Source organism: Limulus polyphemus, unplaced genomic scaffold (assembly GCF_000517525.1).
Source record: "Limulus polyphemus unplaced genomic scaffold, Limulus_polyphemus-2.1.2 Scaffold414, whole genome shotgun sequence".
In the NCBI taxonomy this organism is placed as follows: domain Eukaryota; kingdom Metazoa; phylum Arthropoda; class Merostomata; order Xiphosura; family Limulidae; genus Limulus; species Limulus polyphemus.
In genome coordinates, this window is record NW_013666024.1 from 264,477 (window position 1) to 287,437 (window position 22,961).

Consider the following 22,961-nt stretch of genomic DNA (forward strand, 5'->3'; position numbering starts at 1 on the left):
CATATGCTTATCACTGCAAACACACATTCAGATGTTTCTACATATTCAGCAAAGTTTGCCTTCATTAAAACTTTACACTTACTTTACTTTGCAATAATTTAGCTTTGGGTCATTTCATAGACTGCTGTAAGCACCTTTTAATTTTTTTTTTTTACTATGGGTTTTATTCTTCATTTTTGTGACTTTCTTTGTTTCAGTTCATAAAATCGTGTTACACACTGAACACGTATAACTGTTTCATACTCTGTAGACTAAAATTTGTTAATCAACTGATCAATGGGCTCATTAATTGATTAAATTCAACTAATGTATTATTCTCACAAGACTTGGATAGTTGGAATAAACGAATGTAGTAATAACTGAAAACACCAATTTTGATTAATTGATTATATTTGTGAGTTGTAAAACTGATTCAGCTAAACAACCTTCAATCAATTGAAGCAATCACAATGGCAATATTTTGATTATTTGGATAGTTAGAATACTAAAAAAAAATTAACTGGAAACATTAAAATGTTTAACTGATTATTTTTGTGACAATAACTGAATTAGTCATAACTTTGATTAATCAGTTATTTTATGCAATATTAATTAATGTAATTGATGCTGGTAGGTAATCTTGTACATCAATTAATTGAGTTGATTACCCAGCTCTACTCAGTTTATATCTAGTTCAGTATATATCAAATTATATACATTATGAATTACTCATCTGTCATGCTTTTAAATTAAAATCTATCAAGTTATTATTTTGTATACAAGCAGAAGACCAGAGCAAATCTGCTACAATAAAAAACAACAACAAAAAACACAATGATTTAACCTCAAAAAAAAAAGAAAGAAAAAGTTTTCAGAACTGACGTTTGAGTAGTAAAAAAATGATTAATTATATCTTTACTTTTGTCTGAATTTATGTTACTTACTTGGTGGAGGAAGTTATGCTAACATATTCATTAGATGTGAGTGCATTACCTGCTGAGCCCGATGACTCGGATACTTTAGAGTTACGACAAGATGTACCATTACTAGCCAACGAAGAGATTAAGGACTCTGCACTCTTCACAGCACGCAGTTTTTTAGAATGTCCATCTGTTTCTGTCACAGTATTTTCCTGTAAAGAGATGTATGGTAAAGATTTACACAATTTGACAAAAACACCTTGAATGAACTAAAACAATTGAAAAAAATTAATAAAAATTTAACCTTACATCAGTTTTTTTATTGTTTCTTTTTTCTTCTTATATATGTATGAAAAAACACATTTGCAGAAAACAATTATTATTTAACAATTTTTATTGATACTTTTCTCGTACTATGTTAAGTTGTAATTTTCTTCAGGTGAGATTTCCCATTACAATCTACCTCTGTACTAAAAATAACACAGTACAAGTTATATGTCCCTTTGTATTTTTATAAAACAAAATCACCATGCATTTCATACAATATGACACACCATATACAATTCTGTCTGTAAATAAGAATACAAGAAGTGTCAGCCCACATATTACCTAGTACCAAGAACAGTGCATAAGATCTAGGATGACAATATAGATGTTGGATACATTGACTGCACAGTAAACACTAGAGAAAATTTATGAAAGTTTTGATACACTGAGCCTTAAACAAATATTTTAACTTCTGTGAAAGCACAACCAGTAAACAATTTCAATAATATACAAGTCCTATCTTACATTCAGATTTTAAACAGCAAGCAGGTGCCTTAATACTGTCTATTTAAAACTCATCTGAAATTACAAAATACACTACAGTTAAAAGAAATAAACAGCATGAACTTAAAAATGTTTAAATAAGACCAGACATCTGTTGCTTTAAATATATCAAACTACAATAACTCAATCATATTTTATATTTTTTAAAATGTATCCAATGCTGAAAAACATACCAAGCACAAACAAATATTTTATTCTTAAGAATTCCAAAACTGGCTAGAAGTTAAAGCATCATAATAGCATTTATGATCAAACAGACAGTGTTCCTATGGCCTCAAAATTAGACCTAGTCTATCAAACCTGTTATGTTATCATGAAAACCAATGGTTAAATTTAACTGTCCAGAGATCTTTCAAACTGGATAATACCTACATTATCCTTAAGTTATATATATATATATATACAATAATAAAAAAAAAAAATTGATTTAATTTTTGGAGTACCTATATAATCAATATCCTTGTATTAAGTTTACAGATGAAGAAAGGGACACAGATTTGTCTTTCTTTTTAGATGTAGATATTAATAATTGTGTAAATTATATAGAAATGGGAACATATAAACCAATGTACACAGGACTGTGGTTATGTTGACAGTTTTATACCTGTTTAAATACAAGGAAAATTTGATATTTTAAGGAGCTTATCATATTACCAGTAATTATTATTATTTTCATAAAGAAACAGAAAAGGTAACAAAATGGTTTCATCTTACATTACTTGACATTTAAAAACACTTCCTTGTAAAGTGAAATTTTGTGTGTCAAAACTGTCATTTTATGGATGATTATGTGCTAAGAAATAAAATTAAAAAATATCTTGAAATCAAACTATCCACAAAACATGGTGTGTGAATAAGATGTGCAAATAAAAGTAACTCTGGAAATCGAGAAACTAAGACCAAACTAACTTTCAAGACACTAAATTACCCAATGGGTAAAATAACAATTAGCAGAGTGAAGCTGAATAAAACTGTAGACTAAAATTTAGTAACTAGTCATAAAAGTAGTGAACAATACTGTTCACCTACCTCTACATTACTCATTCCACTCCACATTCATATGTATATTTGTTCAACTTAATTTAGATAAAATTACATGCTTAAAAACATACTTGTAAGGGTAAAACTGTGGTTGTATACTTCAGAGAACCTGTGCTTGCTTTTCTAGGGTTTAAAATTGGCCTTTGACTACCTCGATCCTTTTCACGTGTACTTCCCGAGTGCCAGCCTCGAGAGAAGAAAGATTTCCATCCAGATGGGGATTTCTTTCCTTTTCCACTGCTCCTTTTGCTGAAAGTATCATTGAATAAGATTTACAGAAATTAATCTAATAGGCCTGATAACAATAATATGATAGAGGTAAGTCTTATGTCTGCTCAATTTGGAAACTAGAACAATATAATAGGTAACTTAATCTTACTTCAGTGTGTAGTAGCTGAAAGGTATGGACCAGAACACTCTTATCAACATCATCAAGATAGAGTTATATGTTTCACAAGTTGTCAGCAAGCTCTTATCTAATACATTTACTGCCTTTTTAATGTTCTACAAATAAAAAAATGAGAGAGAAATAATAACATCTTGTAGCAAAAACTATTTTCATTTTCTGCTATAGATTTCTGGGATATATTATTGTTCTTTTTTGACATTCATTAGCTAAAATTTTCACACATAATGTTAATATGGATAAATAAAATGCAACATTACTTGGTTAGATACTCATACATATCAACTAAGGTTGTTACAGATATTCATTATTTGGCCATTTAATAGGACACAGTACCTGTTCAGCAGCCAAATAATTGCAATTTTCATATCTTTTATTGAAAACAGTTTTAAGTAACCCTATTATAAGGTATAAGAGTTATAAATAACAAATTACGACCCAGAAGATCAAATAACTAATAGCTTTATTACTGTAGAATGTTTGAGGGTTTTGGTAAATATTACAAAAATTATTAAACAAACTCATTTATCAATAACACATGTTTTGTTTGTGTGTATAAAGCTGTTTAATACTAATATTTTCCAAAGCATATGATCCTTCTTTCTCAAGTTATACAAATTATATTAAACTTAAATTGAAATGAAATAATTTTAGAATGGTGAATACTACAGTTTCTAATCAAGCAATGTAATCTTTGCCAGCCTTTTAATACATAATTAATCTCTGCTTGATAAAAATTTAATAATCACTAAACATAGGGCACCATTTATTAATACCAGTCTCTTTTGTTTGAAGGTTGAGATCATTCCCATGCCCCATCGAGCTCATAATTGTTGCTTAGGAACATAACTTATTGGGATCCTGGAAATTTCAATGTTTGTAGCTACTCTTTGTGCTTTAAGGCTATACAAAATGACATATGAAGGTTGGACAAGAATTACTGCATCTGAAATTGTTAGTCCTGTTAGATTATGATAAAATTAACATTATTTTGTGGACATTTTTGTTAGGAATATAAGAGCAGTAGACAAAACATGTCATACAGTGAATATTTACTGCTAATAAATAAAAGCAATCACAGCATCGCTTATGTATATGCTACTCGTGGTTAAACAGTGAAATATGACAGTATTCCTTGGGACAACAAGCTGAAATTAAATTGGCTTGCATATTATATGTGTTAATAATAATATACTGATGTTATTGATGTAACAGTAGAAAAAAGGTAATATCAATTGAATGAAAACAACTATTTTGATTTTAATCATTCATTTTATTAAAATGAAAGGCTCTTCACTAGGTTAATTCAATGACATTGATAACATTTCCATATTTCAATGGAAGTATTGAGCCACTTATGAACTTGTCCCACCAGCTAGACACTAGGTTAATTCAATGACATTGATAACATTTCCATATTTCAATGGAAGTATTGAGCCACTTATGAACTTGTCCCACCAGCTAGACACTAGGTTAATTCAATGACATTGATAACATTTCCATATTTCAATGGAAGTATTGAGGCACTTATGAACTTGTCCCACCAGCTAGACACTAGGTTAATTCAATGACATTGATAACATTTCCATATTTCAATGGAAGTACTAAGAAGAGCAATCACTCTCACAAACAAATTTCCAGAAAAGTGGTTTGTAGCTACTGTACATTTAACAAACATGAGAAAATGTAATGCACATTTATCAATCAATTCTCACAAAAGCTGTTTAGTAAGCATAGGTATAGGTATTCTTGTAAATCAACCTAACCTAACCTAAGCTGTAACTCAAGTGAGTGTAAATTAACACTTAGATCAGTATATCATATTAAACTTATCAGTTATTGAAGGCACACTGTAATCTTCGCTTTCTCATTCAGATATTCTTGTTTAATACTTAAGGAGTTTGATATTGTGATGAAAGTACAAGTAAGCTATGTGTTTTGTGAAAGCAACTGGTTTATCTTTGCTTCATAAATGTTGCTAACTTTTGAGAATAGATTCCCACTATATCATCTTGCTGAATGGGGCTGATAAATGATAGTATTGGAACTGAATCCCGGTTTCATTTCCACCAAAATAATGAATTGGACTATTGTTTTCAAAGTGGTAGAGATGAATAGAAATCAATTTCACTTGTGACAGCAACTTCTTTGTCATGACTTTTGTGATCAATATCATTAATTATATACATACCACAATGAATCATGTGCTTCCTGCAATAAACTTTTAACATATAATGGTGCTAATGGTGACGAGTCATCTATGTCACTTTAATTACATTTGATTGTGAATGAAATTGACAAAAATAAGGGACAGAGTCAATACATTTCAATGTTTATTAATAATTAATATGTTTGTTCTTGAAGTTGAGGTGATTATGTGTAATTAACCATACATCATGTAAAGCAGAGTATGAAAAAGCATCTGAAACCTACTGCAGCTAATTCTTCAAACACCTAGACCAAGAATGTGGTGGGACTGCAGATGAAAAGATCTTTAGCATAATATATAATTCCAACAGTAAGTAAGTAAGATACAAGAATTAAAGCAACTTTAGCCATCAGGGAACCCAAACCAAAGTTGAATTCTGATACATTAGCATTTGAAACTGACAGTGTCAATGCTTTCTCTGTCAAGTTCCATTTCACTTACAGTTTAAAGTAACTTGTATTATCCTTTTCCAAATAGTGGGTCAGGGAAGCTAATGTTTTTAAATGGTTGTAACCACCTTAAAAATGTCTTCAGAAGGGATCATTGATTATTGTTGAAAATTGTAAAGTTGTCAGCAGCATATTCTTATTGCTCTCTTTTGTTCCACAAACTTTTCAGGGAGATAATATGTTGGATTAAATCTTATCTGTATGTCTTGTATAAGTTTTTTTAAAGGCATGTATAAATGAATTTTTATATCAATTAATTTTGGGCACGCTAGAGACGAGTGGTTGATATGTGTAACAATCATTCTATTGACTGCTATGAGATCAGCTACAGCTCACTGAAACTATAGTTGTAATGTCAATTCACTTGACAATACACATTGTGAAAACCTCTAATAATAATTTCCCCATTACTTCTTACTTGGAGGTGAACATTTTCATCTTTATCGATTTCTAATATATTCATTAGATCTTTCAACATTTTATACATTGCAGATCCAAATTTTCTGTGAGTGTTGTTTTGTGAAACTAATGAAACTGTTTGTCTTTTACTATGATGTGATACTTGAAATTATGGAAATGGCATTGACATTCAAAACTTGACCTGCAACTGTAATCTCATATCTTTTATATATACCTGAGAGAATCTAGTTTCACTTGGTAATCTGTATTGTGGTTGTGTTTTCTTCATGAAATGAACAAACCTCCGATCATTAACAAGTGAATATGGTGGTTGGTTATCTAATGCAACCATTTTATTAGTTACATAGTTTAACTTTTTAGAACGATGACATTAATATCTCATTGTTTCTTTCCATAGTAACACTCCTGTATGGTTTGTTGTTTGGTAAACTCCTTGAAGCTTGATGATACATACTCATCTTCACTACTATATTAAGTAGATTTTAAAATTTGTTAAAATTACTGAAGAGTTAGCATGCTTATTTTTCAGACGATTCTTCACTGGTGTAAGAAAAGTTCCTTTTCCATTACCACGATGTAAAATTAATGTGTTACACAAACTTTCAAATCACCAAATACTTCAAAGTAATCCATATAAGAGGCTCTTTTGCATTTAAACAATTATAATTGGTGAACACAGAGGGATTCTCACTGAATCAGTCTTCATGCCACTGATAGTAAACATCAATTATTATTAAAGTGGAAGTCTCAGAGACCAGTTTATGTGCTTTAAATGATACGTTTATGTATATTTTGTTTTTGGACTGATACTAAGACAACATCTGATTTTTTTTGTCACAATTATTTGTATTGTGGGCCATACTACAGATTGAGAATTAAAGTAACATTGGACATGTCCAGACAAGACTAATATCCATAAAATTCTTTTCTCTCTGTAGAAAAATATTACTTACAACTGTAGCCATTCAACATGGCCATCTGAAATCAGTACTTGCTTGAAATTATTACATAATCCTTTGTCAAAGAATTGTTATTGTATCCTACTCAGTCTGTATTTTCTTTACTTATTTCAAAATTTTGTATTTACTTCTATTTCTCATAATTCCCAGTGTGCTGTGAAACTAAGGAAACTGTTTGGTTAGATAAACATATCAACTATTTGATATCTAGCTGAAACACTATCTAGTACATCTCTAAATTATTAACTCTATACTTTTCTATACTAAACAAAGACTACATAGTGCACAGCTCAAATTCTGTTATACCTTGATGATGGTAACTCTAAAATGGTGTGGTATTTAGCAGGGAGGTTATCAGGTCCGCCTCCAACATCAATATATTTTTGCTGAAAGAGGGGTAGATTGGAAGAAAGAGCTTTTACTCTTGCTTCTTCCAAGGATAAAAGTTTTGTAGGAGTTGAAATTGCAAGGGATTTTGGCCGCTGTTTCCTTGGAGAATCTAGAAAAGAGGAGAAAAAACAAGTTGATAAAGACATTTTAAAAATCATATGTTATTTTCTTTGAGATTAAACGTGTGATGTATAATACTAACAAAAACACTGTACAAATCAAGTGGGATGGTTTTATAAGTATTGGAAATTTTGAAAGATTATAAGAAAGATTGCATAATTTTATAATTTGATATTGAATAGACCACATTATTTATATAACTATAAGAGTTATTTGATATTTTTCTTTGTTATTTAGACATCTCACTATATATATATATAAAATGAAATAGCAAGCTACTTTAATAAAAGATATATGTTATAAAATTCCCATTTTTTAAAAAACAAAACTTAATTTTATAATGTGTTACATCCTACATGCAGATCAAAAAGCTCTACATGATTTTCAGTTGTCATGGTAACTTTTAAAATATGTATGTCTTACTTCACGAATCATGTTGTGTAAAAACTGTAACGGTAAAGAGCAGGAAGGATCAAAAATGGTCCAGATTTGTGCTACCACAACTGATGCAGAGATCCTAGTTCTGGTTAAATAAAAGTAACTTTACAGCAGTGGTCATGTCTACTGAACTTGTGAGTAAGAAACACCATCTATCTATTTAGGCTCACTGTTCAGATGAAAAGGAATTAAAAAGTAGATACACTAACAGAAAGGTTCAGCAAAATATTTTAACACACACAAAAAAAATTTCTAAATTATATGGTATTTCAAATTGATTGATTCATGATTTGTATCTTCCTCTTCTTCAGTAAGATCTTCAATGACAATTTTATGCCATACACAGTTGTTTTCCATTGCTTTTCAAATTAGATTCTCATGGCCAAAACATATTTCTTTTGATGAACGGACTACAGTTTTGAGAAGAAATGAGTAAGCTAGGAAAAGAACTTGCTGCTTTTACTAGCTGATTTGACCATAGACATATGACTTTGGCAGAAATAATAAAATAAAAAAAAATATTATAACACATAGATATAAATTTCAAATAACTTAATGCAGAACCTGTTGTATGTAAAGAACCATATCTTGGTGACTCTATACTCTTTTGGTCTCACTTCCACAATGGAGATTCTTCTTGCTTATATTTTACACTGTTAGGTGAGGCATGTGGATGGCTTTTGGAAGTGACCTTTATGTTTGTAGATTCACACCTGTTACAATATGCTGCACTTCGCTTACCACATTTTGGATAGGAGTTGTTACAGTTCTCTTTCTGGACGTTTCTAATACCCCAAGTTGATCCATATTCCTTTGTTTACCAATGCCATTAAAGGATATCCCAGCCTTGGAAACTCTAAATTCCCAATCTGAACACATATATATGATCCAAGTGAATGCAGATGGCATTACACTACCTATGAAATGCCAAACAATGTCAAAATGTAGTTCTGTTACTTTCTGTTCCACCATTATTTTATCAGTTGTGGTTGTAACGTGACTTGTTGATTTGTTTATTCAAAATTGTTTAAGTATAATGTACTCAACCCTGTCATCACAGTTGCCAAACAATGAGAAAGAAGCTAGTAACATTGGAAAAAAAAGCATTTCAACAGCCAACCCTATATCCCACACATCTATTAAAGTCCTTATCAAAGAACTAAGCAAACTAACGTTTCTAACCTGCTGATTATTATCACTAATCAAAACTAGTTCATGATAAAGACACAATTTCAGGAGGCACAGTTCCTCATTCTCAGGAAGATGAAGAAGTTCAAAGATTTTTTATGAGGGTTTCATTCCAAAGATCTATCCTTCTCCAAAATTTTGGTTTCACTCATTTAAATTTTGAAAAGTTATGCTCTTCCCTAAACCTGAACTGTCTAGTGGTAAGATATTGAAGATTGGTGGAGATTTCACTTGATGAGTTCAATATGTGAGATTGAACTGCAACTAATAAACAATAAATCACACATTCTTCTCTGAAAGTTTAAAGTGACTAGTCCAGTGGTTCCCAACCTGGGGTCTGCAAAGGTAATACCATCTCATTAAACAAATAAGTTTTTAAATTGCACACTCAGTTATATATGTCTATTACTTGATAGTGATAAATGGGAAAACAAGTTAATTACTAGTTCATAAAAACAGTTTGTTGGGTAGGTAGAATCTTTCAAAAACATGGGGTCCATGGGGAAAAAAATAATAATAAAAGGAGTCCTTGGTGGTGAAAAGGTTGTGAACCACTGAACTTGACAAACCAAATTCACATTAGAATCCCCTAAATATTCAAATAACAGCTTATTTGGGATCTTCAAAGGTGGAAACAATTTAAACTGGGTTGAAATCCTTTATAGAGGGGAAAATATTTTGCTTATTTCTGTGATTTTACTACTGGCTTGATGATAAGACACACAAAAAGCTTGAAACATGAAAAATTTTTATTGTACAAAGTGCATGAAACTATGCAGCTAAATGATAGATTTAGATACTAAACAATAATGTTAAATACAAATAATGGTAAGACCCATGATATCTAGCTTACTGATTTAAGCCTAATGGTTTGAAATAGATACTAAACAATAATGTTAAATACAAATAATGGTAAGACCCATGATACCTAGCTTACTGATTTAAGCCTAATGGTTTGAAATAGATACTAAACAATAATGTTAAATACAAATAATGGTAAGACCCATGGTACCTAGCTTACTGATTTAAGCCTAATGGTTTGAAATAGATACTAAACAATAATGTTAAATACAAATAATGGTAAGACCCATGACACCTAGCTAACTGATTTAAGTCTAATGGTTTGAAAATATAATGCAATATGCTGAAACTGTTGATTTGAAATAATTAAAAAGTGCACAGAGAAAGCACAGCTTCTTCATTGCAGTTTGAGTTGATGTCACGAATCTTCATAAAATAAGATGCAGTAAAATAGTTCATAACATCAGCTTTCAAGAGTGTGGTATTTTCAGGTGAAACCAATTTCCAGACAAGTATCGTAAAAACACACAAATATCAGCAGATTTGATCAAGAAATAAGGGGGAGTAATCTGTAGTTGATAACTTGACTGAGTTTAAAGTTTGCATGAAAAATAAAAAGATTGTACATGTTTGAAGGATTACCTCTACTGGATCAAGGAATAGCTCATCAACTTTTCCTCGCTCAAGATAAACTTAATTTTTTTTGTCCAGTTTAAAGCATCAACACATATTTTGACCTGTGTATTAATCACAGAATTGGTTAGCTGTATCATTCCAAAAAAGGATATTGCTAATCCTTTCAACCCAGATGCTATATATTACTACAACATCCTCTCTGGCAGAATATTACTATACAGTAAAAAGAAACAAAGCAATCTCCATGACTTTCTGAATCATGTGTTGCTGTCATTACAGTAAGGAAACTAAATAAATGAAAAAAATAATTTTAAATCTCCATATCACGTAGGGAAAATACACAAATATCATATTTTTTTCCTGTCTATAACACTGATTTCAATCATACTACTTAGTCTCCACAACAGTTAGAACTTCCACAGAAGCTTAATTAAATAACTACCTTGTTCACAAGTTGGGCTCTGGAATACAGGTAGCCTGTTATTAAAAATGAGATCAACATAGCGAATTAGGTACTCTGTGAGAACTGCTTGGACACCAACAACATGTAGGGCTCCTACTCCTCCCCCACCTTCTACATCTTTAGATCTAATAAAAAAAAAGATTATATTCAGTTTTCTAGAGAAATTATTATCAGTTCTTCAAAGCAGCAGGTCTTAGAAAATATTATTATTTATGTTTCTTATTCATAATGAATAAGACCAAAGTGTTTTTGTCATTGTTTACACTATAGAAAAAAAAAGAAGTAAATGCAGAGATACTAGGTTTCTCCCAAAGATGTAACACTGACACTAAAAGAAAGAAGGTGATGTCCTGATGATGCAAAAATGTTCATCAGTAATATCTGTTAAAAAATTCAATATACAAGTGGTGTATGTCTCAAATAACCAGGGGTGAAATTCTGCCGGTACTCACTGGTACCGAGTACTGGAACTTATTTTTGAAGAAGGTACTAGTACCGGGACTTATTTAGGCTGCTTTGTTGTTTTTTTTGTCTACATGTAGATTTTCTTTTTCAAAAACATGTCCACTTCATCCAGCTAAGTACCTCTATTTTTCTTAAAGAATTTCACCCCTGTAAGTGATTATCTAATTTGTCTCCACATGTAAAAACCTTATTGTAAAAATTCACTGCAAACCACCACCATAAACAATTATTAACACAGATAACTATATAATGATGCCAAGTACTTGCCTCAATAAGTTAGGAGCCCACACAATAGCAAGGTTTTTTGGAGTCATTGATGTCTGATTGCCACATGAAGCAACTTTTGCTAGATGTCGTATAAGGAATTCCAAAGTTCTATAGTGGGGGGGAGGAAGCTGCTGAACAACATCTCGCAACCTTAGAAGTCGAAGGTCTTCTTCAGCTTGAACAGCACTCTTACAGTATCACGTATCACAAGAAAAAGAATAAAAAAACTAATAATTAATTTTATCCCCATTAAAATAAATGGTGGTTTATGTATATCATACTTGGGTAAGGAAGCACATTATGCTAATATAACAACAGGTTGGCAAACAATGATTTATAAGCATATTGAAGTTATCTGTTTTGAGGAAACATATTACATGTTCTGTTGAAAACATGTAGCATGTTCACCAACAATTAATTACTTCAATATGCTTATAAACTGTTGTTTGCCAACTTATTATTATATGTTTATCATAGTAGACAACACACAATGTTTTCAAACACTAGAATAGTTAACAATAGTGCCAGATTTTAAAACTTTGTGAAAATTCCAAATTTTCATGTTAAAATGAAGTGTCTGAAGTTTAGTACAATAACCAGAGGAACCAATTAACCAAGATATACATATATACATAAATCATATATTAATGGTACCACAAACTTTACATATCACATGTTTAGTATAAGACAACACAATGTGCTTAGTGAATACTGTATAAAAATAAAAGATAATTCAATGTTTTATTGAAAAAATAATCATCTCAAATTTTTATTTTGCTAACAATGCAGCTTGACCAATTAAGTTTAATTAACAAGTAGCACTCATTGATAATATGAAGTATTAAAATACAGTGTATAAACATTGCATATATTTAATTCAAATATATTGCTAAGCTAACAATACACAAAAGTATTCATAAATGGTATTTTCATCATTTCAGTATCATGAAAAAAAGCACAGTTTTGCTAAAACATTGAGTGTACATTTGTACACCATATTCACAATGTAGTAAACTTTGGTAAGCACACAAATGTAAGCTGACTTTTAACAAGCACTAGAGACATAACAGTATCAACAACATGAAAAGTGGAAGTTACTTTGTTGAAACAATATCCTGCTAATTAAATATGATAGATCACTGGTATGTTAATGTGAGGTGTAATAAGTTTTTGGTTTTCTTTATGCCAGTTGAACTTTAACCATATGTGCATGAGTGAGGGTCAAAGTGCATAAGCCATGACCTTTAACAATGTGGCAATTAACTTGTGGTTCAAAAGTGGTACCTGAAGTGGTATATTGTTAATTAGTTCATACAAATAATTTCATAGTTAGCAATTTCTAATTCTATTCAAATAATGATCTTTCTTGTGACCTGGTGGCATTCATAATACAAATGCTATGATAAACCAAAAAAGTTCAAAAGTGGTACTTCACGGTGTTGTGTTTTTTAACGTAATAAATAAATTCTTCCTCTCGTTATTTAATTGATGTATTACGTAACAGTACAGTTTTAAAACACGTAATCTTTCAGTAACAGCAATATTTTAAGAGCTAGTTGCAAGGTTGAGAAAAGTGATCTTCAGTTGAGGCATTATGGGAAATGTCAAGATGTGCTCCTTTACAATTCATTTATCCTTTTGGGGTCAGTAATCATTAAATATATTACTTAATTGTTCAATCACTTTCCATAAGCTTCTACATGCCCCTCTAACAAGAAGTTAGTTCTTATCTGTAATTAGATATGAATTAAGATATTACATGCACATTCATGAAAACTTAGGAAAGTAATATAAAAAATATTATTTATTCACCTAATGATATTTCTTTATTACATGAAATATAAATTACATTATCATAGGATAATCAGTAATGTATTATTGGTACAAAGGTTAAGTTTTACATCAACAAATTAACTCACTGTAATTAATTGTAGAGACTCGCCATGATAATAGTTTCAGACATAGGTATACAGATCTAAAAGTTTCACTAAATGGTATTCAACAGTTTTGTTAGTTTTTGGAGGGTTGATGATATAAAAAACACAGACATTTTCACAGACTTGCTGCTTTCTCAGCCTGTCAAACAACAACCTATCAATTGCTTCACACTTCATTATTCCAGCTGTGCACATCCTCAGTAATGGTTAAGAGTCTCAACACATTGATGGCCTTAATGACCCTAACAGTCAATAGGCCTAAAGCCCAAATAACAAACTGGTAGCATTGAAGAGTGGCCTAATGATCCAATAAGGTTGACGGTCTAAAAATACCCCCCTTCTCAAATTAAAAAATAACAACAACAAAAAACTGGTAGCACACATCTACACATTGCCTTGATACTGGTGCACATGAAAAAAATTCATTCTGCACATGGATTGAAAAAATTAGAGGGAATATTGCAACTGAACTGTTCTATTTTAAGCTTTCAGATGATGGAAATATACATTTGAATATTATAATTAATGCTGATTTTTACAAGACAAGTTGATTTCTCTAGTTGGATAAGTTTTATACATACATAAACCTCGAAAATATGTGTGAAAGTGAACACTGAACTGTAGTTTTTAGCATGAACCTTAAGTAACACTATAATCTACAAATTATTGCTTTATTTTAAAAACATAACCAAAAGGCTTAGTTTCTTGTTAAGCTTTTATACTTTTGTAGGTACACTGAAAGAAGAAAATTCAAACTGGTAAAAAAAAAACCAAAAAAGGAAAAAATCTACTGTTGCCTGAAGTGAAATAGATACAAAAATTAGGAGAAGAATAAAGTTTAAATTAAAGAAATATACAATGTCACTTAGAGGATGATATAAAGTGATATATGCATAAACTAGATAAAACATAAAATATGTTATAAAAAAATTTTTCCTACTAGGATGAAAATCTGTTGCATATACCCACAGACATATCTATACACAACTTGTACAATTATTATATCTGTATTTAACATTTCTGAAAAGTCAGTTTTTTTTTTTACCAATACAATGATCTGTCACATGACAATTAGTTTCTACGAGTGTGTGGGAAGAACACAACTGGCTGTATTATTATTGAATATCAGCCTCTCCATTTATTACTTTTGAATTGGAAGGTAGCTCACATACTTGTCGATACATTCTTGATTTACAAGAAAAAAGGTGTAAATTCAAATCTAAGGCAAAACAATTACGATTTTCATTTGGACCCATTTGAGTTTACAAAACAACACAGTTATAACATTAATAGAATTATTTAATAACTGTAACTTACCACAAACTTATCATAAAGATGGTAAGTCAGCAAGGGGTTTGGAAGTTCTCGAAAATACATTTTCAACAAGGATGCCACACAATGGATGTCTTGCAATATGGCTTCATCATTAAGATCTGGGGCTCTGTCCTCATCAAAGGCTAACCTAACACATAAAAATATCAAAATAAATAAATAAATACTAAAAAAAAAAAAATCATTCACTCAAATTTATTTTAGTTTAATGGGTTAACTATTGTGGAACTAAAACTACAGCAGCTTTTTCTAGTTTGTTGTTAAGCACAAAGTTACATAATGGGTTATTTGTGCAATGCCCACCATAGGTATCAAAACCCTGTTTGCAGCATTATAAGCCTCCTCATTTACCGCTGAGTCACTGGGACATGCTTGGTCTAGAGTGAAATTTTTAAACCTAATTATTAAGTGCATGCATTGAAACTTGTAGTATGTCATGGACATGCAAAATGACATCTATAAAAGTCTGTATGCTCTACTGCATATTAATATTTACCTTTAATAATCTTTATAATACCAAGCCATGACAACATATTAAAAAGCATTTATACACTGCATAACTGATATAAAGGAGCAACTCAGTAAAAGCTAATGATATATTATTTCATCTGGGAAATGATAAATGACATAGATATTCTTGTTCTAGTTTTTGGAAAAAAAAGTGATTGAAGTTGTGATAAAAGTGGCTATGTTGTGCCTCAGAGATTGGATTTCTTACATCAGATTCTACAAAAGTAAAATGAATGGAATGGATATAAATCAATGCTGAAATAAGTGTTGATTTAAAAAAACACAGAAAAAAAACAGTAAATAGTAATTAGAAAGGTATAAAGGAGTCATCTGTTAATTGCTTTGTAAAGTTACATTTAAGGAAAATGTCTAAATGTATTAAGAATTTGTAGATAAATCAGTTATACCAATATTTTATCACTCAATTTTAAATAGATAATTAAAATGATGGGTCATATTACTAACATACTTAATCTTGTTGAAATTTAACATGTCTAGTCAAATTTCAAAGCAGAAATAATCATAATAACACAAACTACACTCCAGTACAAATATTAATTAAATAAAATACTGTATACAGTCGAAGTTATTGTAAAGTTATGATAAACAAAGTTGAATTATAGTATCCAAAGTAGCAGGAAGAAAAATTGAAATAAAGAGATTCTTACCTCAGTTTCTGGATGTTTGATGTCACTCCCGATAATCGGTATACCCCATCAACAATTCCATGGGTTTCAATAAACTCGGTGCAACATTTTAACACCAGAGGAACTATAAGAATGAATTATATCTTTTTATCACTTATCAGTGATAAATTATTTATTAATAAATCCCGAAATGTCAAAGAATGAATAAGTTAACAAGTCCATGTAACTTCTATCGTATTTAAATTGTGTTACATGTTTACCATGACTCATTCAAACATATGCAATAACAAGTAAATAAGAAACACACCAACTACTAATATTCACATGTATGAAATATTTGTATCCAGTTCATTTAGCAGTATCTGCTGTGTATAAATACAGTGTTGGAAACAATTAAGGAAAAATCACAGGTGACACAGATACAGAAGTCACATACAATAAGTAACTGCAAATAAATGGCCTATTTATCACCAGTATAATACATATCATACAAAATACAAAAGAAAATCAAATAATTTCCACTAGTGCTTTGTATTTGCTTTAGAAACAGCAGTACACCTTGCTTTAGCACTACCACAAATTTATAAGTGTATTGTTATTAAATATTGTACCAAATGCCTTGTATTAGTCTAAACAATTCAGCCAAGTTAATTGGTTGCTGTTAAATATTCTCAGTTTCCATATAAACTTGTATACCTTTAATAATAGGTATATTGGGCTCTGTGCAGGCCAAATCATGGTTCTTAGTGTTTCATTGACCTCTTTTTTTCCTTTTCACTATCTTGCTGGAAGATAAATCCCTGTCAAATAAGTATTTTTCAAGACAGAATGAGATGCTGAATAAAATTAACATGTTCGCTGCCACCAGTAGTATTACTAATTCCTACCCTAGTGCCATTCAAGAGGTGCTGAGGAGCAGTCACAGGGTCCCAAACTCATATGCCACAAAGAAATTTGGCTTTGAAACCTAATTGTCTGTGACCCACTGGTGTGTCATGCAGTTCATAGCTCAAAATCAGTTATGACTCACTAGTGGGGAACATGGCAGTGATCATTAAGGTCACTCCATGTTACTGTGTGCCTCCAGAACATTCATATTTTTACTTGGAGCTAGGTCATTGGCAAGGTCTCTACTGGATTATTGTGTTGATAACACACTCTGAGTTAGTTATCATTTTTGAAGAATGTGGGCTTTCTAGCTTCACTGCGTTTATTTTCAACACTATTAGTTTTACATACCTCATCAAGAGTTTCCACAGAACTCCAACTGAAACAAGATATTTAATTTCAACCTTTTGTATTGAGTAGCCTTCACCTGCCAAAACTGTGATTTCTACATGATTTTCATTAGGCATTTTTGTTCTGAGTGCATTAACCACACTACTACTGGGAATAGTATGACTGTATTATGCTAGTGTGCTACTGTGTGATCAATTGGATAACAGCCTATCAGTGTAAATTATGAAGACATGACTGTATCTGATGCAATTAATTTTCATATAATAGAGGGGAAGCAATCCCCCTAATATTTCATGCCAATTTTATTCACTGCTTCCATAATTATTTCCAATATTGTATGTGTGTTTGTTTTATCTATTTTCTCAAACATTATTTGTTCGGAAACAAGAAACTTGAACTTTCTACTTACTTTCTCTGGAAGTATTCAACAAATGCTCTCCCAGGTCACAACCAAACACTCTTTCTTTCAATATACCACTCTGTTTAAGTTTCCGCCTTGAGGGTCGAGACAAAAGAAAAGATCTGAAGAAAGCAATGAGTTTTCCCTGTTTTCGCAGTACTAGGAAGATGGAAAAGTAATAAAAATGTATTATTTATATCAGAAGCATTTGTGGTAACTATAAGTTAAAGTTATTTCACAAATTATGTATACTCTTATTCATTATTAACACTGTATTCACTTGGATGGAGATTTGACTGGCTTTAAAAAAAAACTGGTTAATTGACCAATCAAATAATAGTCAAATATATGTCTGTTATTAGTTTTTATTATCTTAAATACATATATTAAACATTACTCATTCAATTATTTTTATTGTTTACACTGGCTTGTCACCACTGTACTGATATAGTGACCCAGGTTTTGTTGTAACAACAGATAAATAATTATAGGTAGGACCTAATGCATGCTTTAATAATTGTAATTATATCAAGTAAATGTCCATTTTTTGTTGATGATATTCCATTACTATAAAGTTATATTGCAAGTTTAAATAAAATCATAGCTGTTTGCTGCATATGATTGAAGAATATCATAATATGGTAGAGGATAACATAGAGGTTTCATCTGGTAAAAAATAATAGGCTAAGAAACAACACACATACACACAGTCTTTATTGTTTGGATTGAACACTCGCTTATCTTGAAGTCTATTAACAAGGGTGTAATTCTAAGACTTGCCTATGAATAGGGGTTGGGAGATGTTTGGAGCTTAAAAATTCATCAGATAAAATTCACTAATACAAGGGTATTTACAGTATTAAATAGAGGTTTTAGACTTTTTTGATTGGTCAAATGACATTGTTTGACCAATCAAACAACCGACTTGCCAACCTTGTGTATTCAACACATTCTTTTGAGTTGTTTATTAATGCACACATCTGTATTACATTCCTTAATGAGAAAAAAAAGTCAAAACCATAATTCCAAATGTAGTTTTGTTTGCATGGCAATATTTCAAGTTACCATATCCTGCAGTCTTCTACTTCATCAATGCATCTCACAGTTGACTTGGGTACTAGTCAGTTAAAATATATCAGACTCAGATGTTGTCCAACTGAGTGTGGATAGGACCATCATTAGTATAAGGTGTGCTGTTCCATTACTTATGGTAGAATAGTGAAGTGGTTTACAACCTTTTTCACACTGTGGACCAGCTAATTTTGATCAGAAAGTTTCACAGACTGCTTTGTGCAATATTAACCTTTTAAATTATGTTAAAACAATACACTTCAGTAACTGTATATTTTTTCAACCATCTTGTGGACCACCTGAAATCTCCATATGACCTAGTAGATGGGAACCACTGATATAGTTTACAAACATGATGATATTTTGTTCTGTGTTTTACAGATTATTATATTAATCATCTAAATTTGTAAAACACCTACATTTTTCTTCGTTTAAGCAATACTGCAAAACTAACGTTACAAATAAAAACCTAAGTCTAGGGCATTAAAACTAAACATACTCATCTAAGTATTAAATTTATTGAGTTTACAGGGTTTTCATTGAGGGTGTAAATTAAGATTATTGCAATATCAAATTAAACAGTTAGTGGTTTTCTAAAGTAGAAATATTAAGATATCAACCTATCAAGAAAGCAGCACATATTTTTAATTTCAATGAAATATATTAACTTAATATAATGACTAAAATGCTAAAACACTCATCTATCACACTAATTATGAAAGCCGACATCTTTAAAAGTGTATCTACAAACACTCATGACTGACCAGGTTTTGTTGGAGCTGTTGGTATCTTGAACACCTGGGGAACTTTTTCTCCAATTACTTCAACACATTCACTGGGAAAAAATCCAACCTAGATAATTTGGGAAAGTTGGTATTAGATTATGTTTAATGACAGTGAAAATTAGTAATACTTTAAATAAAGGCACAAATACAAATGTTGTAAACTGATATTTTAACCCCCCCAAAAATAGCTTAAAACATAAGTTTTTCTAAAAACATTATTTTATTGTTCGAAACTGGTTGATCATCTAGCGAGTTTGTAAATAGTTCTTCTATCTGGTTGGTACCATTTACATTTGTACTGTATTAAATTTTTATTTCAACTTAATTGGTACAGAAAGACAATTTTTCTAAAGATTACAAACTTGATTCATGATAATACCATTTTTATTTGATAATTCAAGTTTGCATCTTTAATTTCCTTAGTACCCTGATTACCTCAAATCTTCGCTTTCCTCTCCACCATGTAGATTCCTCAGGTGGTGGCATGTCAATCACTGATACCATATCTCCAATCTAGAAAAATATTCTGTATAACACTTTATGTTTCCATGCACATCTCAAATGAACCATAATTTAACCACATACATTTTTCAGATATGAATACAAGTTACCCATAACTAAACATAAACAATCCTTATCATTAATCCATACAAAAAATAATGAACATCACAGTTCCACATAATAAATCCCCCCCATTAAACTTGACAAAAATTAATCACAATACATCAATGCTGGATTACACCACAATTTACCAAGATCATATTACGAAGTTGGAAGGTGCAACTGTAGCCAACTTGCTGAGGTAGAGAGTATCTAGCTTGCTCACAATTGTTAGCAGAGAGTTATAGTGATGAACGTGATGCTTAAGTTTATCTCATACATGCTCAATCAGATTGAGAATTGATTGTTTTGTTGGCTAAAGAAGATGATCAAAACAGTACAAGAAAGGTCAAGTGCATCATATAGTTTTTCCATATCTTTACAAAGAAGGCTTGAAGAACAACTCATCAGATCACATAACCCACTTCTCTTCATCCACAGTTTGCTCTAAACCCCATTGAAGCAACACTCACCCACTTGCATCTGAAATAACTAGTTTTTAATTACCTGTTAGCTGTCATATGACAGCTTTTGCATGAGGTGGTTAGAAATAATTGCATCCTTATCAATAAGGGACTCAGTCAACAGGAATAAAAGATGGTACTTGATGAGGACAAGTCTATCTAATTATTTTTCACTTAGTTTGTCACCAGGAGCTGGTGGCCACAATCTGTCCTAGTAATATTATAGTCTTTATCATTACACATCTGCTAAATGAGCACCTGCTATCATGCTCATCTGACATATCAAACTATAAGTGTGCTTTACTTAGGGGAGCCTTAACAAAATGTCCAATTAGTGTATAAAGCATTGTGAAAATTACAGTTTCACAAAATCGGTAAAAGTTACCAAACACCAGAGATTCTAACCAAAGCTGCAAATAGTCTATCCATGTCATCAAAGTTTAAAATAATAAATCATTTCTAATCGGCACCGAGAAAAAAAAAAAACATTTATAAACGTTAAAGATAAACTCTTTTTTTAGTTGTTCAAAAAAAAAAACAGTCTCTTGCTAGAAAAACAAAACTTTACCATACTATCAAATTGATGAGTAAGAAGCATCGTTTAACATCAAACCATACAGGACAAGAGATATCCAGTTTTAAATAATCTATCAAACTTATCATTAACTAGCATAACCACTCCATTATGAACAAAGCACAAACACAAAACAAATCGGGTCGTTTACACAAAATTACAAACCATGTAGCAAGTACCAACATCATGAATAAATAGTAATCCGCTTGACTTTAATCAACAATGACAACCGCACAGTCCTATCTATTAACAATGGGACAGAAACATAAAAATGTTGCGAGTTTACCTAATTAACCACCCAGTCTGATGGAATTAAATACTGTTGAAAATAATTATTTAAGCTTCTCACTTTTTTTATCCATGTTAAGAAAAGTTGCTATAAAAGTTAAAAAACAACAACAAACAAAAAAAAAGAAAGAAAAAAAAACGCTGTGCGTTACTACGTTCGGCAGAAAGCACCAACCCGACGTTGTACTACAATATAAGAACGAGCGGGCCACGCGAACACAGACGCCACTGGGTGAGTCCACTTAATCAATGTGAAGGTTGAGGCGGTCTAGTTCAGTCAAATGATGTAATAATACGAAACAAGGCACGCCTTTTAGGGAAACACGGTGCTATAGAACAAACTAGAACATATAATCTTTTCATTACTTCATGATGAGCATTAACAAACCACCCCTATATAAAACCCTATACTTCTCATCTTTCCTTTCATTCTATACAAATGAATTTCGTTTTATCTTTAAATATTAATTACAGAATTAAAATGTAGAGAAGTTATAGTTATACACAAAAGAAAATTATTTATGTAACGCATAATGACACTTATATTTACACACAATAAGAGACATCGTAAGTTTGCAATAGAATGTTATATATATATATATATAGAGAGAGAGAGAGAGAGAGAAAGAGAAAATAATTTAAACAAAGCGTGTAAAAATAAATGCTCGACTAGTCTGTACGCGGAGCTGCGATCTGTTTTATACACACACACACACATATGATATATGACGATGTAACTATAACTATGACTGAACATTTAACTTTACAATATTTCCAGAAAAAAGATGTAAATTTGTATAAAAACATAAATAATTATATTTTGTTTTTGATAAAAAAATAACTGTATCCTAAACTGTTTGAACTGTTTACATTATTTTGTATAAGATGTAAAATCATTCAAATCAAATCATGTATTCCGCTTGTAAGTAGTGAAGTCATTGTCTTATTACAAGTATCCCACAAATCTCAACATTTACAAATGTCAGACCACACTATTACTTTGAATTTTATGCAAAGCTACTCAAGGACTATCTGCGTTAGCCGTCCCTAATTTTAAAGTGATAGACTAGAGGGGAGATAGCTGGCTAGTCAACACCGCCAACCGCCAAACTCACTGATTAATTGAATAGAG

At 31.0% G+C, this 22,961-nt stretch overlaps 1 protein-coding gene across 1 annotated transcript in view; it reads right to left on the bottom strand.

The window, feature by feature from the left end:
* The window catches only part of LOC106458083, a 67,029-nt gene that overhangs the window by 8,981 nt on the left and 35,087 nt on the right, over positions 1–22,961 (bottom strand). Inside the window, exons 8-17 of the mRNA XM_022384209.1 lie at positions 20,339–20,416; positions 19,883–19,970; positions 18,057–18,206; positions 16,430–16,532; positions 15,237–15,381; positions 11,983–12,170; positions 11,230–11,375; positions 7,521–7,713; positions 2,843–3,020; positions 973–1,111 (exon numbers count right to left, since the gene is read on the bottom strand). Coding sequence (XP_022239917.1) covers positions 973–1,111; positions 2,843–3,020; positions 7,521–7,713; positions 11,230–11,375; positions 11,983–12,170; positions 15,237–15,381; positions 16,430–16,532; positions 18,057–18,206; positions 19,883–19,970; positions 20,339–20,416 — 1,408 coding nt within the window. The remainder of the gene's footprint in view (positions 1–972; positions 1,112–2,842; positions 3,021–7,520; positions 7,714–11,229; positions 11,376–11,982; positions 12,171–15,236; positions 15,382–16,429; positions 16,533–18,056; positions 18,207–19,882; positions 19,971–20,338; positions 20,417–22,961) is intronic.